This window comes from Nematolebias whitei, chromosome 21, assembly GCF_014905685.2.
Source record: "Nematolebias whitei isolate Nwh7 chromosome 21, NemWhi1, whole genome shotgun sequence".
Lineage (NCBI taxonomy): Eukaryota > Metazoa > Chordata > Actinopteri > Cyprinodontiformes > Rivulidae > Nematolebias > Nematolebias whitei.
Window position 1 is genome coordinate 9,618,436 of NC_056518.1, and position 19,104 is coordinate 9,637,539.

General features: G+C 43.1%; 2 protein-coding genes across 2 annotated transcripts; both read left to right on the plus strand.

The window, feature by feature from the left end:
• Positions 1-1,323: 1,323 nt before the first annotated feature.
• LOC119427288 (actin, alpha cardiac muscle 1) lies at positions 1,324-3,681 on the plus strand. Its single transcript, XM_037694867.1, has 7 exons — positions 1,324-1,374; positions 1,629-1,767; positions 1,942-2,266; positions 2,339-2,500; positions 2,668-2,859; positions 3,146-3,327; positions 3,402-3,681. Exons 2-7 carry the CDS (start codon positions 1,639-1,641, stop codon positions 3,543-3,545), a joined length of 1,134 nt encoding a protein of 377 aa, XP_037550795.1. The 5' UTR covers positions 1,324-1,374; positions 1,629-1,638; the 3' UTR covers positions 3,546-3,681.
• Positions 3,682-4,607: 926 nt separating this feature from the next.
• gjd2b (gap junction protein delta 2b) lies at positions 4,608-7,223 on the plus strand. Its single transcript, XM_037695197.1, has 2 exons — positions 4,608-5,009; positions 5,586-7,223. Exons 1-2 carry the CDS (start codon positions 4,939-4,941, stop codon positions 6,427-6,429), a joined length of 915 nt encoding a protein of 304 aa, XP_037551125.1. The 5' UTR covers positions 4,608-4,938; the 3' UTR covers positions 6,430-7,223.
• The last annotated feature ends 11,881 nt before the right edge of the window (positions 7,224-19,104 follow it).

Here is a 19,104-nt window from a genome sequence, read left to right on the forward strand (position 1 = left end):
GATGCCAGAACCCTTGGAAGTAACGTGTGTCAGATTTAAATAGCCTGTCCTTCTGCTGAAGGTGAGCGGGTGACCCTGTTTTATTGTTTGTCTGCTGAGTTAGCAAAATATCTGGTGAAACACTGTTCAAAAGTTGATGAAACTCCCAGAAAGAAACATTTCTTATAACATCTGTAATTTATTAATGTCTGGAGTCAACACGGCTCACGACGGCCACCACAGCTGGGGAGACGTAAACACAAAAGGGACGATTACTGAGTCACTTTTCAAACGCATCGAGCTACAGCTCAGTTTGAGAGTTATCCTCAGTTTACACTTGAAGCACTGATCGTTAGCACAATATGTGTTTTAGAAACTTTGGCTTTAACTATTGAAGTTAAATCTGTCTGTTAGCAGATTATCTCACGCGTCACTAGATGGATTTTAATGAAACTTTCAGAAAATAATCCAGGAGTGTACGTCTGCCACTGATTCGATTTTGGAGTCTGCTCAAATCAAGATGGCCGCTACAGCCAGTAGATCTTGGAGAAAACAACAATTGCTCTAACTTGGCTAATTTTACAAATATTGAGCTAAGTTTTGTACAGTAGCTGAGAGACATTCAAAACATACATGGAGCATCACATGTTGAACACATTTCCTTAAAGCTGTTGGTCAGTCCTGTGTGTCTGTTAGCAACGTATCTCATGTACCACTGGACAGACATGAATGGAACTCTCAGTAAGTATTCACTACGTGCACATCTACAACTGGTTACCATTTGGAGTCATCCAAGTTCTAAATGGATGCCACAACTAATCTACACTAAGAAAAGCAGCAACGGTTAGATACTGAGCTCAAACTAGTAGCTGAGCGTCACAACACTTGGGAGCTACATCTTGTAAGATTTAACATAATTTACTAAGTTTGATCACAATGGTTTCAACTCTGACCCTTCTTATCATAGAATGATTACATGCTGAGTGATATACAAGGAGTGTCATGATTTTACTTTATTCTTTGTTAAAACAATAAATATTAGACTAATAAATGTGTGACAAGATCAGACTGTGGACACAGGTCATGTTTGTTTGTTTGTTTGTTTGTTTGTTGTGATAATGATTCATCAGCAGATCAGAGGGAAGCTCACCATTGTCCTCCAGTTCTCTCTGCTCCCCTCCTTATATGGGCGGGGGGGCACAGATGTCTGCTGGGGAGTTCCCTTCCCTCCTCATGCCATTCATGGAGCGCCTTTTGTCAATGGAGCAACGAGCGACCAAATATAGAGAAGGGGCCGCGCAGTGTGGCCCCTGCAGAGTATAAATCGGCCCGACGTGACACCTCGACACCCCCTGGTTTACACACTGAAGATCCAGCCCCCCCGGAGCTGATCTGGTGAGTATCCACTCCGCTGACCAGGACTGCATGAAAACAAGTTAAGAGGGAGGATGGAGAATCTGATCTGGACCCGAGGACCATGAGAAGAAACTGACAATATGAACTTTTACAGCAGCATGTTTATAAATATTTAAAGTAAACTTTCCAACAACTTTACAGTAAACTGAACCAAAGTGATGCAGTCGTGTTGTGTTCAAGGACTCATTATAAACCCAGCGCCATGTTTTATCAGTGGACCTATCGTGTTGCAGATCTGGCACCATGTGTGACGATGAAGAGACCACCGCCCTGGTGTGTGACAACGGCTCCGGCCTGGTGAAGGCTGGCTTCGCCGGGGATGACGCGCCCCGCGCCGTCTTCCCCTCCATCGTTGGTCGCCCACGTCACCAGGTAAAGTCAACCATCACAACACAACAAACGTAAAGACTAACAACAACTAATGTTTGCATCATAGAAGTAACAGGCAACGTGGATATCTGTGCGTAATTACGCAAAACTGACCATTCCTTCCTTGCGTCAAATTTATGAAAACAGATTACTTCTGACAGCTGAGTTGTGTTTTAGGGCGTCATGGTCGGAATGGGACAGAAGGACTCCTACGTTGGGGATGAAGCGCAGAGCAAAAGAGGCATTCTGACCCTGAAGTATCCCATCGAACATGGCATCATCACCAACTGGGACGACATGGAAAAGATCTGGCACCACTCCTTTTACAACGAGTTGCGGGTGGCCCCGGAGGAGCACCCCACCCTGCTGACAGAAGCCCCCCTCAACCCAAAGGCCAACCGAGAGAAAATGACTCAGATCATGTTTGAGACTTTTAATGTCCCCGCCATGTACGTGGCCATCCAGGCCGTGCTGTCCCTGTACGCCTCGGGACGAACCACAGGTATAAGAGTCCTCACAAACTAAATCTGATCATATCCAAAGTTTATTAAAAAGCGTTGATTACTGGTTGTAGGTATTGTCCTGGACTCTGGTGACGGTGTGACCCACAACGTGCCCATCTATGAGGGTTACGCTCTTCCTCACGCCATCATGCGGCTGGACTTGGCCGGTCGTGACCTCACAGATTACCTCATGAAGATCCTCACGGAACGGGGTTATTCTTTCGTTACAACAGGTGAATGGAAGAAACTTAAAACCGATCATGATTTTTTGACTGTAAAATAGATCAACTCGTGCAAAAAGGACACACGAAGTCGAATTACTTCTTTAGATTGTCACTAAAGTGGAGTAATGTCGTCGTGGTGTACTGTTTGGACACAACTCGTGTCTGATCTCCTGCAGCTGAGAGAGAAATCGTGCGTGACATCAAGGAGAAGCTTTGCTACGTGGCTCTGGACTTTGAAAATGAGATGGCCACCGCCGCCTCCTCCTCCTCCCTGGAGAAGAGCTACGAGTTGCCCGACGGTCAGGTCATCACCATCGGAAATGAGCGCTTCCGCTGCCCGGAGACCATGTTCCAACCCTCATTCATCGGTGCGTAAAGGCTCCAGCATCCAAACACTCACACGTGCTCTGATTAACATGTATGTTGCTGACACATTCTGATCACAAGTTTCCCACTGATCCGCTCCTTCATGACAAACACACCTGGGAAATATGAGGGGGTGGTGTGGTGGGGGAGGGGGGAGGTAGGCTCCCAGAGCGCACGGCTGTTGGAGCTGTTCGTTTCAGCACCTGTTCTGACAGCTGACGGAGGCCTGCTCCTGTTCGAGGTGTGGGGGCTCAAAGACTCACCCACATGTCCGTTTTGTTTGCACAGGCATGGAATCTGCCGGCATCCATGAAACCACCTACAACAGCATCATGAAGTGCGACATTGACATCCGCAAGGACCTGTACGCCAACAACGTCCTCTCCGGGGGGACCACGATGTACCCGGGCATTGCTGACCGGATGCAGAAGGAAATCACCGCTTTGGCCCCCAGCACCATGAAGATCAAGGTACCCACAGACCCCCCTGTGACGTGTTGAAGCTGCGTGAGAGCAGATGAACACAGGTGCGTTTTTGTTCGCAGATCATCGCTCCTCCTGAGAGGAAGTACTCTGTGTGGATCGGCGGCTCCATCCTCGCCTCTCTGTCCACCTTCCAGCAGATGTGGATCAGCAAGCAGGAGTATGACGAGGCCGGACCTTCCATCGTCCACAGGAAGTGCTTCTAAGCACAGAGCCCCTCATCTCGGAGCCCCCCACCCCCCGCCCACGCACACACTGCAGCAATGCACGTCTTGTCAAAAAGTCTTTGTTTACGCAAGATCAATTTGTATACGTTTATAAATAAACCAGTGCTCGACCTATTGTTGTTTTCCTGCTGTCCTTCCTCCCCTCACGTGACGGATGAGTAAAGGTTATTGAAGCTTTGAATTAGTGCAGATTACAGCGAGAGTGAAAGAGGATCAGCCACCTCATGAGAAATGGACCCCGCCAAGTTTCAGCAAGTGACAACAGCGCTGTCACGTGATCAGGAGACAGAAAGTGTTTGATGTGCATTAAATTTGCATGCGGGGTCAAACAATATGAAATAAATAAACACGTGGGCTCTGAATCCAGCCAGAAAAGAACAACCTGAGCCTCATTAGTGGAAACACAATAAGGTGAAGTCTCAGGGTGAGATTCTGGGCGGGGTCTCATATTTTGCTGCTATTTTTAAACTTCAGGCAGCTTCATGTGGCGATTAGCGACTCGGATGGTGCTTCCACTCTGTCACTGTAGCCACAGTGTCATCTTTGCCCTGAGGCGGAGACAAGAGCTCTGCCATCCGGGCCAACAGCCCGTGACAAGGGGGGAGGGACACCTCTGGGCAAGACTGGCTCCATTTAGCCCACAGCCACCTCCATCCTTCCGGGTATGAAGCAAAACACCAGAGAAGGGCTTTGTTAATGCGTAAAAGTCTGACACAGAAAAGTCACGTTGATCACGTGATCACTGAGCAGACTCCAAAACTTGTTCCAAAATAATAAAATTAAAAACAAAGATTTTATTGAACAGTGCATATGGGCTGGGGTTCATGTTGGAGACATGCTGTGACAAAACACCGTATACTCAAAACTGTTGCACTCCTGGCTGTGCTCCTGTCTGCGCGTTCGTGACGCACAGGAGGGAGGGAGGGATGGGGGGGGGGGGGGTCACTACTTAAAGGCGGATTAACGCAGGCAAGACGTTAAATCCAACCTGCCTCCATCCAGACGCGCGCGGCGCAGCCAATCAACCTGATGTGAAGATCGAAAATAGGAGGGCTTACAGTAATCAGCCCTCAGAGTCTCATGAGCAGCAGCGTGGCACCGTGGAGGGAGCGCTCGGCACACGCAGCAGGACGCTTACTGGCGCTGCGCTCTGAGCACACAACCAACCAGAGCGCGCGGAGAGGGACACGGGGGGGACGGGGACGGTAGAAGCATCCCGTCACGGATGCGTGTTTCAGCCCAGTCTGGACGCGCTGGAACCTAAGAACACCAGAGAGCAGCTGCACTGGAGATAAGACGGATTTTTCAGTTTTTTGGGAGTGGGATTTGACCAGTGTTCCGTTGAACCCTCGTCTCCTCCGGATGCTCAGAAATGGGGGAATGGACTATACTAGAGAGGCTCCTGGAGGCTGCTGTCCAGCAGCACTCTACTATGATAGGAAGGTAAGATGATCAGCAAAACCTCAAGAAGACACCCAGCAGCCTCCAGGACCGTCTTTAGCATGGCACCCCAGTCCCCCGTTTCTGTGTTGTGGCTCCAGGACCGTCTGTAGCGTGCTGTCCACTCCTCCGTGTCTGTGTTGTGGATCTTCTCGTGTCTTTCCTCCGTTTTTTTGTCCTCCTTCTCCTCCTAAACGAGACAGCTCGCAGCTGTCCTTTAGGAACCTGGGATGGTGCTGCAAAGTCAAACAGGCTAAACCAAAAAAAAAAAAAAAAAATCATTTCATGAGTTCATTCATTCATTTGTTCATTTCGATGCTGAGCGGTGAGTTCACGGGGGAGGCTCACACATGATCGCGCAGGTAGAATCAAAGCAACACCGACTGCTCACGTGCCATAATCATTAAATCACAGACACACACAAACACACGCACCCACACACATATAAGAAACACGTTTCCCCCATGGAGCGTCCTGTTTCAGCACTGGACAGCTCCCCCCCAGTTGGCGCTTCGACACTTCCACACATTTTTTTTATTTTTTCCTTTTTACACCTTTATTTGTTTGCTTGCTTTTTAGGATCCTACTAACAGTGGTGGTCATCTTCCGGATTCTAATCGTAGCAATAGTTGGAGAGACTGTGTATGATGACGAGCAGACCATGTTCGTGTGTAACACCTTACAGCCGGGCTGCAACCAGGCGTGCTACGACAAGGCGTTCCCCATCTCCCACATCCGATACTGGGTGTTCCAGATCATCATGGTGTGCACCCCCAGCCTCTGCTTCATCACCTACTCCGTGCACCAGTCGGCCAAGCAGAAGGAGCGCCGCTTCTCCACGGTGTACCTGACCCTGGACAAGGACCAAGACTCCCTGAAGCGAGACGAGAGCAAAAAGATAAAGAACACCATAGTGAACGGAGTGCTCCAGAACACGGAGAACTCCACCAAAGAAGCCGAACCGGACTGCTTGGAGGTGAAGGAGATCCCCAACTCGGCCATGAGGACTACAAAGTCCAAAATGAGGCGGCAGGAGGGCATCTCCAGGTTTTACATCATCCAGGTGGTTTTCAGGAACGCATTGGAGATCGGCTTCTTGGTGGGTCAGTACTTCCTGTACGGCTTCAACGTGCCGTCCGTGTACGAGTGCGACCGCTACCCGTGCATCAAAGACGTGGAGTGCTACGTGTCCAGACCCACGGAGAAGACGGTGTTCCTGGTCTTCATGTTCGCCGTGAGCGGCTTCTGCGTGGTGCTGAACCTGGCCGAGCTCAACCACCTGGGCTGGAGGAAAATCAAGACGGCCGTGCGCGGCGTGCAAGCGCGGCGGAAGTCCATCTATGAGATCAGGAACAAGGACCTGCCGCGGATGAGTGTGCCCAACTTCGGACGCACACAGTCCAGTGACTCTGCGTATGTGTAAACAAACAAACAAACAAACAAACAAATAAGATGGGACGAGACGCCTGATTTATGTCATGACTTTTTAAAAAAGTGGGCAGATTCTAATAATTTTATTTATATTTGATTTATTTTCTATTCTGGTTTGGTTCAAGGACTTCATGGCAAGCGTGCGCTCCACGTTTGTTGACTTCTTTATGATTGCACTGATGCAACTTTTTTCTTAATGTTTGTACTCTGTAGGATGTGTTCACTGATTACTCTTTGTGGGCTGTTCTGCTAAACTTGAAGAGAGCAAATGCAAAAAAGGAGAAAAGAATATTGCACTAAGAGGTGAACACTTGAGAGCCTGATTTTATCCAAATGTGCTACTGACCTGACTTTAGTTTCACTTTCCACCCATTTTTCTGGAGCCAAGTTTAATAAGGGAGAAAAATAACTCACTGAACAAGATAAAACCCATCCAGATTGATATAAAACTACAAACCCATGCCACTGTTCAGCATAAAACACATCAGCTCAATACTTTCTTGTTTGTTTTTGTTGCCTGTGTTGCACCACTGACCTTAATGTAACCATTCCACCGCTTCAATAGAAAACTTAGCAAAACAGTATCTGGTGAATTTTGCTGCAAAACGCTGAACGTCTGTGACTTCCTTAATTTATGACACACCAAAGCGCCCACTGCTTTTATTTGTGAGTGTTTTCTTGCTTTCTTTGTGTAATCAAGTGCCATACTTGTATATAAACAAATATAAAATATAAATATATGTATACTATATAAATATATAATAGTATTAATCATGGAAGCTGATTCCCTGCTTGAATTATGCTTACTACTGGCAATTTTTATTTGCTCTAAATGTATTTGCTGTTATTTAATTGAGAAAATGAAGGAGTTTTATTTTGCAAATGACTGGGAAAAGAAATGAAGTGCTAGATTTATATATATATATAAATATATATAAATATCATATAAAGTCTCCCCAATCAACGGTGATCAAAACTGGAGGGGAAAAAGCAAGAATTGACATTTTTCATCAAAGAATGGGCAAATAAAATCTGCTCTGGTGCTACAGTTTTTCATAGAATGGTTTTAAGTGTAACCCCAAGAGACCAGAAAAAAGAAAACAAACATCTTTTCTTTTTTGTTTTTCCTGTGGAAAATAAAAGTGGGATTCATGTACACCAGAAACGTGTGCGATGCGGTACTTTGTGTGCTCTCCTGTGGCTCCCTTCATCACACAGAGATCCAGTGGAAGCTTCACACTGCTGCAGTGAGAGATGTTAGCCACACCCACCACTGCAGGACACACCTTGTGCAGAAATCTCACCTCTCTGCAGGCACATCAATATGCTTCATAATAAAGTGCTCTGAGGGAACGTTTAGTCTTTAAGGAATGCATCACATCAGACCTAAACCTGGAGCTGGACATGCATGTATGTTTGCTCTGCAGGAGAGAGAAAAAGCTGATTTAAAACACAGAAGGAGCTCCACCTCTATAGAGTTCTGCTCATCTTTTATTCTGTAATTAAAATAATGGGAGCAGCCTGAACCGAGAGGAGAGCTTTGTGCTCAATGTGAAGGTCAGAGTGAAAACAAAAGATGCATATAATTAAAAAAGAAACAATTACATTCCTGCAACGGAGGCCGAGAAAGAACAGAAAACCTACAGAGGATAAATTAAAAACCTGACGCGAGCATTGAAGGTTTTGTGGGGAGGGACGGGCTCTTCATGAGTCCCCTGCAAGGATGACTCTGCAAAGAGAGGCAGAAATCAAAGAGCAGTACCTGCACATCCATCTCCAACTCAGCAGAGACCTCACGTTTAGTTGTGAGCTTGAAACAGGAAAAAGGAGAGAAACAAAGCAAAAGAAAGAACAGCTGTTTGTAGCGCACACTTCTTTTCCATTTTAAGTGGTCTGTTACTCATTAAGTGCATGCTGTGTTTTGTTGAGTTTATCAAGTTTGTAAAATAGCATCTTCTATGAAAATGTAAAAAATGATGAACAACCTATTTAAAAACAGCTGTTTCAGATTAAAGCATTGGCAACATTTAACTTGGGATAAATTTGATGAAAGTACACATATTATAATTAATGAGTTTCAGAATTTAATAGCAATTGTAATACAATTAAATATTCTGTTTTTTTAATAATGCATTAAAATTGCTTTACAGACACTGTGCATATCAAACAATCTATCAAATAACCATGATTTTATTGTAGGTGTATATTTAAAAAGAGTTCAGAGCTAAAACAGATTGTTAAAAGACTGTTTTTTTTATATTGCACTTGCTTCTAAATGATCCTAAAGTTGCTCAAAAATGATTTAAAAATGTAAAAACAACACTTGAATTCTTCAGAAGCTCAGAGGAGCGAGACTGAATAATATCAGCTGATTAAAAGAGCTGAAGCAGCAAATTTAGCTGCTTTTTCTGACACTGGAGAAGACCTGCCAGAGAGCTGAGCTGCAGGAAAACCTGATTAAATCTGCATTTCATTTATAAGTATTTAAATAAAAACTTCTCACTAAAACAGTACTGCAGTGATTAGTATTTTTATTTGGTAGCGTAAATTTAATCCTAAATGATGCTGTAGAAGCTTAATATGCCTTAATTTAATGAAAGTTGGTAAAAAGTCTAACAATGCTGGATACAAAAGAGGATTTAGGGAAGAAGAAACATCATCTTGGTTCATGAAGTGCCCATCAGAGTCCAGACTTATTAAAAGTGCAGCTAAAACACACAAATACTGCAGCTCTCAACAGAGAAGTGTTGTTGCTTTCTGGAAGATTAAAAAACCTTGTTTCATCAAATTAATGTTGTGACAGAGTTTCTTGAAGGAATGCACATAAACCATCACCGTGCATGCTGAAGATTTAAACGGAGATCTTGTGTGAGCTGCTTGTCTGTTAGGGGTGACTCAACTAGAACACATTTAGCTCAGTATGTGATTATTAATGTTGATCAGTTTTGTCATCTTGAATTAGAGCAGCTCTGTAGTTACAGTCCATTATTACGTTCTGAAAGTACATTTGTCCTGTGGTTCACAAGATATTTTGCTAACAAACAGCTGAACACACTCTTCCTGCTTATTAGGTGGTAAGGTTGTTTTAGGGTCAGGCCGTGCACGTCACGAGTTGAGAGCAGCTCAGATTGTGAACTTGAGCGTTCCTTTAATGATATTGACATCTTATAAAAAATGATTGAAGTCACCTAAAATATGAATCACATCCATCCATCCATCCATCCATCCATCCATCCATCCATCCATCCATCCATCCATCCATCCATCCATCCATCCATCCATCCATCCATCCATCCATCCATCCATCCATCCATCCATCCATCCATCATCTTTACCCGCTTCTTCCTTTTTGGGTCATGGGGGTCACTGGTGCTCATGTCCAACTGTGCGAGAGGACAGGTTTCCAGTCCATCACAGGGACACATAGAGACAAACGAGACAAAGAACCATTCTCTCTCTCACCTAGAGACAATTTAGAGTTACCAATCAGTCTAACATGCATGTTTTTGGTCTGTAGGAGGAAACTGGAGTACCTGGAGAAAACCCATGCATTCACGGAGAGAACGTGCAAACTCCACCCAGAAAGGTCCCCGAACGGGATTTGAACTGGCGACCTGCAGGTCGCTCGTTGAGAGGCAACAGATTTACCAACTGAGCCACCGTGCCGCTGAATCGTGCATTTGTTTCTAAATTTTGTCCTAACATGATTCAATCTAAATTTAAAGTTGAATAAAAATCATAAAACTGTATAAATTACCAACAAAAAAAAGATTAAATAATTTCATCTGGACCAGTTTCTTTGAGGGAGAAACGTTTCGTCTTCCATCCAGAAGACTTCTTCAGTCTGTGGCCTGCCAACCAGATCTGTCCCATAAGTAGCTTTCACTGCTGTGTTTCAAGCCAACCTCCTGTTGGAATCTCAGAAGTAGACTTTTAACACATGCAAATAAAAAAAACATCCACCCCAAACAATCAGTCATCATGTATAACAATCAAATGTTTTAGGCCAGATGGCCGACTTGCGACACACAGAAACAACCTGAGGACACCAAGGCCAAAATGGTTCAGAAAAAAGATTGTAAGCTCAATAAATTACCATCTTTGTGCATTTTTAACAGCTTTAAATACACATTACTTGTAAAAATGACTAAAAAGAAAAATGTCTATGTCCATTTCCAGAAATGTAAAAACCTGCCTCACCAACAGACACTGAACACTCTGTCAGCAGTTTAGTTTCAGCATTTTCAGCAATTTTGGAAAAACTTAAAGAACACCAAACTGAGAGACGCCATTGTTGTTGTATATTCATTACCCTATCTTCATCAAAACACCAACTTTTACCAAGTTTTCTATGAAGGCATCAGTGTTTTCTAAAAACTGCTCAAATTTTCACTGGAAATCCATTTTAGTAAACCATTAATTTTTGCAGTGACTGATTGGTCATAAACGTCTCACTGATGAACATAGGTGGAGGATTCATTCTAATTTATAGCTGCTTTGCTGCCTGTGGGCCTGAGCAGCGTGTTATCGACAAGGCAGGAATAAATCCTAAAGTTTAAACAGGATATTTGTTTTCCCAGCTTGTGGAAGTTGGACAATGCAGCAGGTTGAGGGCGAGTCACATGAGAGGAAATCCACCAGAGGATGACTTCAAACTAAGTCCAGTCTTTAAAAACACAGAGAAGCTGTAGAATGATACAAAAGAAATGAAATATTTCTAGTGAGAAACTGTGATTTATACAAACCTCCTGAGGTAAGAGGAGCAGCTGAAAGGCTTTTTAACGTCCAACAAATAAACAAAAGAAAACATAAATCCATCCAAAACATTGCAACACTCTTATCTGAGGAACCAAAATATTAAAACCACCACTTCATGTTCTATATACTCCTTGGATGTAAGAGTATCTGCGAGTATTGGGACGTCCTGGTGTTTGGCACCGAGATGCAGATAGAAAATCACTTTATCACTTGTGGGGACTTCTGTGCTCATCTTCTGGTTTCTAAAACAAATCTGTAATTTTGAATATTTGGAATATAAACACACATTTTCTAAGATGTTTTTTTCTCACGTGGCAAAGTGAAACTTTGTGGTTTTGTCATACGAAGGTGTGTTTGCAAGAAAATGACAATATCAGAGCCTAAAACTTGTTATAAAGTTAAACTGTAAACTGATGCTTGATGTGGTTTACATGGAAAATTAGTGTTTATAATGTTGTGGCTGATATTGTATTTTTTGGACTATAAGTCGCATTAAGTGAAACAAAACAGTCAGATAAGTCAAACTGCATTCAACTCATTCACAATAACCACATACAATCAGTTCGAGGTCAGCAAGCACAAACAGAATCAATACATAAGGCTCACTGGTGATTTTTGAGAAAATTACAAGATTTTAAGTGTGCCGTATAGTCTGAAAAATATGGTAAATTAATGTATTTAAAACAAGTTTTATTTTTTACAATCCACCACAGTGTAATCAAATGTGACTTTCCTTGCAACGCGCTCCAGAGTCTTTCAAAAACACGACGCCTTAATCCAGAACATTCACCTGTGAGTGTGTCCTCCAACCCCTTCTGCAGAAAAATAAGCCCTTTCTTGCAGATTTCTCATTTTGTACTTCCTGTTTTATCTTTGAAAAGAAGGCTTCCTTCAGGGGTGTGCTGCTTTAATTCTGCCTTTTGTGCCGATTACTGCTTGAAAGGGGGGGAATGCAAACAGAAGGAAAACAGTGAATGCAAGTCTTTTTGATCCAGTCAGCCAGAAAAAAATGAAATTAGCCTGGTTACAGCAGGACATGTGCACAAAATGGCATGGCACACACAGATATAGCACTCATTGAAACCGAGCTCGCTTGATGTTTGAGCCCTTGCGGGTGAAGGAGGAGTTATGCATTTACACAAAGAGAAAAGTTTCTCCTGACACTTCCAGATCCTCCTCACCGCTGAGCTTCAAGGGGTTTAAACACAGAATAGCTAACATTGAGGTTTCCACCTGTGCTTGGTTTGTCTTTGTCCTAAAATCTTTCCAATGCAAGGACAAAAGGACGGAGCACAGCTGACAGAGTGTGCACGGAGGGATTTGTCTGTCTGGCTCGGTTGTTGTTAGGCCCTATTGGCTCATACAGACAGAAGGATTTGATTGAAAATAAACACAGGCACTAACTAAATATACCTGACAGACCTGACAGCAGATTAATTTCTCATCCATTTTTTTTATGTGACCCCAGGATTAAGAACATTAGTGGATTATACTCAGATTTGTCAAACAGAGGGTCACAGAGGGACAGGCAGCACCTGGATGAGGACACAAAGCACCCAAACATAAAAAAAAGATGAATTCTTCCGTTTTTGTTGCCAGGTAGGACAGATTAGAGAGGAACATTCAGGGCGAATCAGATTAAAAACAAGAATTTAAACATTTTCTCAAGCATTTCTTGAAGGAATACATATTACCTGCTGCTTGTCATACCAGGGTTTCAGATGAAGATCATCTCCGTTTGACAAAAGACAGAGATGCAGACATTTAGGTCAAACCTTAAAAATAAGCTCATGTGCCGTGTGGTGAAATACTGTGAGATGGCTCAGAGCGTGTGTTGTGACCCACTCAGCTTCAGATAGCTTTATATCTGTCAAAGTAAGTGAGTTATTAAATTCCATCCAATGGTTCATGATTTATTTTGCTAACAGGCAGACTGAGTTGACTGCAAACAGCTGTTGACAATGTTTTAAACAAAGATCATGTGCAATGTGTTTGCTCTCAGCATATGTGTTGAGGATCAGTCTTAGCTACTACCACACCGAAGTGTTGGGCCAAAATCTGTAAAATGAACTGGGGAAGAGTCATTGTTGCATTTTTAGGGTCAGTTGGCAGTGGCAGCCATCTTGAATTGGGTTGACTCTTAAAGGTAATCAGTTTTTATTTTATTTATTCAAACTTTAGTTATACAAGTTAGTCTCATTGAGCCTCAGAGACTCATTTACAAGAGAGACCTGATTTAAATAAAGAGTGATGACAACAGTAGACAATCATAAAAGATGGAACAAATTGAGATTTTTTTTTAACAAGTGAAAATCGAATGGTATTTAAAAGGAAAAGTAAAACAAAACAGCTAGGTTGTAGGGCGGTGTAGAAACTAAAAACAGGAACATGTCTGCAGTGCTTTTTCCCATGAACGTAACAGATGTTTGAAAACCACTTAGAGAGGTCGAGAGCTTCAGATCTTTTTGTAAGATATTCCAGGAAACAGGAGCGGAGGAGGAGAAGGTCCTTTTGTCTAGTTCAGTCCTCACTGAGGGAACACTGCAGGTAATAATGTCCTGAGAGCGCACGCTGTAGCTGCACTCACGCAGAGACATGTAGGAGGAGATGTATGAAGGCAGCAGACCAAGAAGTGATTTAAAGATGAAAATGTACCAGTGAGAGAGTCTGCGTAAAGTTAATGATGTCCAGTTAACCAGTGAATACTGGGTGCAGTGGTGGGTACGGTAAGTTGTAGAAGTGCATCCAAAAATTATTTTCTGCAGGGTTCCTGGGTTTTCTGTCACTCTCTCTCTCTCCACAGCTAATCACCTTCAACTCACCACCTGCTGCTGCCTGAGGAGACCTGATCTGAGCTGTATATAAACTCCTCCCAGACATCTCTTCAGCGCCAGGACATCAACTACCATACGGTAACTCATGTTCAGCCAGCTAACCTTTTCAATACAGCCGGTCCTCAGCACCTGCGATCTCTCCAGGGCCTTCCACGTCCTGCTCCTCCAAGTCCTCCCAAGGACCTCATCTCTCCACAGAGATTCACCTGTGGACCAACAGTGTCTCATCAACTGCAGCCTTCAAAACAAACCAGTTTGGGTCAACCTGCTCCTCTCTCCACCGATACTCACCTCATCACCGGATCCTCTGGAAAACCCAGGACCCCTCTGCTCCTCCTCGGGGTGCACCTACAAACACAAACACCCTGTAAACACCTGGTACTGCACCTGTAAATAAAGTTCGCTTACCTTTTACTTCCTGACTCTGTCGTTCCTTTTCAGTCTGCTTACTTGGGGGTTGCCGCTAAATACAATTATGATAGTTCCTGAAAGTTTAATTAAAATTTACCCAGTGGCTCATGCAATATTTTGGTAAAAGTAGGAGATGTATGAAGGCAGCACCACACACACAGGTTTGTCTTTTTATCTTTACAGGGATTTTGTATTGATCTCCAATCATTTTTCATTAATTTCTATAACCTGACCCTAACTCACCAACTGCACTTCTTCTGAAGGGGACCAGGCTTTGGGCCCCATAAGGAGCCATTGGTCCTCACAGTGTAGTATAAGTTGGGAAAATGGGCCTTACAAGGTAACAAAATACAAAGGCCCCCCCACCACCACCACCACCACCACCACCACCACCACCACCACCCAACACACACAGCAGCAGCAGCAGCAGCAGCCAGTAATAATCATATCTTACTTATTGTTTTCTTTCAGCTCATTGATTTTCTCTGGTTAAATTCCAGCAGTCAGAAGCTGCAGTCTTGGAATGAAACACTTCTTTGTTGCACTGCACCAACTTCTTCTGAACGGGTCTGTCACTAATGCAAATTCAAAAACGTCCAGGGCACACTGCAGCAAGAAAACACACACGAAACAATTTTTTACTCGTGACATTTTTAATTTCCCTGCAGAGGAGACAGTTCATCCTGACATTTACTGTTCGCTCAAACTTTCTCCGCTCTCCTCCCTCCTCTGCATTCCCTAATAGCTTGTATCTGCTACATGCAGCCCATCGACCCTGATAAATGTTTAAGTTCTGCACCATTACACAGCCAATAAAAATCAGTGGCTGGCAGGTCCTAATTGGACAAAGAGCAGTTCAGCAGCCAAGTGGGCTTGATATAAGAGGTGCACGATAGCAGAGTGCAAGATGGGAGAGACAGAGAGGGGCAGATTGCAGAAATGTATACATGCACTTCCAACACTGAAGTGCTTTCATACACAGAAGCTTATAATTCACACTGTGCATTACAGAGGCACACAGTGACAAAGATAAGACCCATCTGGTAAAATGTGTGGTCGCAGAATAAAAGGACCAACTTCTTGGATCATCATCGCTGCAGCTGTGAAGACTGGATGAAATGCAAACAAAACAGAAATAATAATTAGAAAAAGCAAGTCTTACATTGATGGTGAAATGGAAAACTGGTGGTAATGTTGCCTCATGGGCACTTTCCTATTGAAGAATTCCAGGTATGTCCCTCTGAGAGGAGACCCGGGTCAGAACCAGAACTTGTTGGAAGACGTATGTCATCCCTGGCTCACTTTGGGATCCCCCGGAGCAGCTGGAGTGAGCTGCTGAGGAGAGGGATGTCTGGGTTTCCCTCTTGAACTTAATGAAGTAGATCCTCAGTCATTCAGAACATGGTCTACAAAAAATGTAAAACTGAACTGGGCGGCACTCTACTGCAGATAGAAGTTTATTTTTAATTTATTTATTTATTTGACCTTTTTTTAGCTCCTCGTGTACTTGTTGCCCTGCAACCCAACCATGATGATCGACAGAAAATCAATGGAAAAGCAAATCAGAACTGCACTTACAGTAATAGCTGCGGAGATTAATGCCAAACTATACCAACATTACACTTGAAGCTAAATACATCGGTTCATTCCATTTTTATGTTTCCAGTCTTCACATTGAGAGTAGGCTGAAAAACTAACATGTGAACAAAGACCAGTTTCTTGAATTCCCAATTGTTTTGCTTCCTTGTTAAAAAAGTCCAGCAGAAACAACGAGATCAAAAACCTGTTACAAAAAATAGTCAGTACCAGTCAGCTGCGTCAGGAGTCCTCTGGGGCCTCACTCTCACCTCATTCCCAGTTCCACTTCACTGTTTGTCTGGGTGTAGCAGGTGTTTTAATCAGTTTTTCCTGCCACTGGACTCAAATCATCATTGAGTGGTGATCAGCTGACAACTCTGACCTTCCCTTCACTCAAGTGTCTGATGATACAACTACAAAATCTACCATCAGTCAATGCTCAAGGTGGCAGGGTGCCAGGTATACTTAACCACTTCATGCTCCAACATGATGCTCTTTTATTCCAGCATGCCTTCAAACACTCATGCTGCATTGTTCTCTTGTCAAATACAAAAAGGGCTGTGGGAAAAAAAACATATGCTGCACTTGATGCTGAGGCGTTAATTAGTCTGAGATATCCTGTCTTCAGCCCTCCCTTCAAGCCATCTAGCTGCATACCCACATAACACCTCCTCCCACACTCTGAGCACCAGAAAACATCTAATCTGTAACGGGCCTGCAATGTGCCCATAACACTTTATCTTATGTGTACAAAGTACGTGCTGTAAGTCTGTGCTGAAGCTAATGAAAATCTGAGTTGGACCTGAGGAGCGAGCTTTTGACATGTGCAAATAATTCGCAGCTTTCTCTCGCCAGCTTGTCTCTTAATCACAAACGCCACTGCCAAGAATTCACAACACGCTCAACAATTTGTTTTTGGAGGATGCTCAAAAGAAATAATTTTGTTAAGACAGAAACAAAAAGAAAAAAAAAGGTACAACAAAAATGTAATCACCTTTTTTTTAAATTCTTTTAGCCGATTTATCACATTAAAATAAAAAAAAAGGTGTTTAGAAGCATTAAATCTTCTCTGCCAGTAAGAACAGTAATTTTCTGTGTATTATAAAACTGTCATAAAATGACTAAAACTTGAAAAATGAAAATCCTTTGATTTGAACAATCTGTTTTATAAAAATGTTTCATCTTAATGACTCAAGCTGATGAACGTCATGTCAGCTGAGTTATTTCTGTCAAACGGAACAATGATTTATTGATGATTTGATGATAAATTACACTGATTTAAATTCTAATCGACCACCTACAGTTGAAGCAGAAGTATTAACTCTTCACCTTTTCAAGACGCACACGTATGAAGAAACACTCCAACGTTTATTTCACACATTTTTAAAAAACCTATGTTTTTCTGTGTCTTTGAGTAAATAATTTCTCTCATAAATTCCTTCTTTTCTATCACTGGTGTATTATTTTACTTGGACTCATGCTGGACTGGGAGTGCTCTGATGGCCTGAGGAGGCACAACTGGAGACAAGCTGGTCTCTTTCCAAACAGAAATTTGGGTTCACTTGACCTGAGCGAGCAGCTGTCCCCCACAGTCCTCGCCTTCAGCACCGTGCACAGCTGGATGGGAATGTCCTCTTTGTGCATGGCCTGAGTTTATTCAGTTCACTGGAAGTTATTTCACATTTTTTATACAGTTACAATCAGGTGGTCTGAAGACACTCATATCTGCATTTAGATTCAAATGAAGGGAATGAACGGGATCAACTAGAACCTGTTAGCTCATTGAGATTAGCAAACACAAACATGGCTACAGCCCAGTGGGTCAGTTTAGTGGTGTTGACCTAAAATGTGTTGTGGTAGCAGCTGAAAGTTATCCCCATCACTCTGAGCAGACTGCACAAGATCTCACAGTATCGTAGTTGTGCATTGAGAGAATAGAGAGTGCTGCAATATGAACATAATGTTGTTTCAATGACCCAAATAGATAAAATGGCCATTTTTCAAAATAAAATTACTGTTTAACGTCATCTCCCAACAGACGTCAGATACTGTCAGAAGCAAACAAAGTATTTTGCACTCCTAACTCCTGCTGCATGGCTGATTCATGCGGCAATCAAAACTTCATCAGCTGTCATGCTGCAGAGCCACTCCAGGGCCACGCAAGAAAAACCGACACAGTCTGGATTTGAGAGAGTGGCAGCGCATCAGTTTTACTCTGTGCATTACTTTGTCCAAGCTAAAAACATCTCTGTGTGTGTGTGGCTGGGGGTTGGGTTAAAATAAGTGGAAGGGAGACTGAAATGAGTTATCTATCAATGTTGTCTCCCCATCCTCTCTGCAGTTCTTTATCTGTGTGATTGCCTGGACATAAGGGAAAGCTTTCATTATGTTTTCTTTTATTTAAACGATTAATCCTGAAGCACCGCGCACCAGGGTCCCCCTCAGGAGACCTCACACATCTGGCAAGACTGCACAGTTATCATTACTCTTTCTGAGTTACCCTTTGTGGAGTTTTTCCCTGTATTAAAACATCTACATACAAAGTTAAAGACAAAAACCTTTGCAAACTATGAACAGGTTCATAGTTTTTTCAATAATAACTGGTGCAGAAGACAATAAATGAGAGGCAGGTTCACCCTACACAGGTCACCAGTCTATCAAAGGATCAAGACAAGGACAGCCATTACATGTGCACTCTCACATTTAAAGGAATCTAGTACTATTGTGTACTACAACATTTCTTTGTACTACAATTCACGAGGCAGAATATCAGAGCAGGTTGCGCAAAAACAATCATTACATCATTAAGTTCTACAAACAGCTTGAGATTATATGAATGTAGTTGTAAGAGTTGAACTTGCTGCAGCCCCAAGATGGCCGCCAATCATTCACAGCTGACGACCATTCCACCTGACGAGCTCCTCCACTACATAAGGCTGCAGTCAAGCTCTTCTCGTCGCTGGAGCATTACTTCCTCTCTGGTAGTTGTGCCCCTAGCCAGTACTTTGAGTTTATGAAAAGGATTTCTTACCGTGTATCCTTGTGTCTACAGTTTCCTGGTCTCCTCGGATCCTGCTCTTGGTTCT

Excerpts from the sequence above, each read along its gene's own strand:
- LOC119427288 (XM_037694867.1), top strand. The coding sequence starts at position 1,639 with ATGTGTGACGATGAAGAGACCACCGCCCTGGTGTGTGACAACGGCTCC. Across the intron at positions 2,267-2,338 it reads CGCCTCGGGACGAACCACAG|GTATTGTCCTGGACTCTGGT; the intron begins GTATAAGAGTCC and ends TACTGGTTGTAG. Across the intron at positions 2,501-2,667 it reads TTATTCTTTCGTTACAACAG|CTGAGAGAGAAATCGTGCGT; the intron begins GTGAATGGAAGA and ends GATCTCCTGCAG.
- gjd2b (XM_037695197.1), top strand. The coding sequence starts at position 4,939 with ATGGGGGAATGGACTATACTAGAGAGGCTCCTGGAGGCTGCTGTCCAG. Across the intron at positions 5,010-5,585 it reads CACTCTACTATGATAGGAAG|GATCCTACTAACAGTGGTGG; the intron begins GTAAGATGATCA and ends CTTGCTTTTTAG.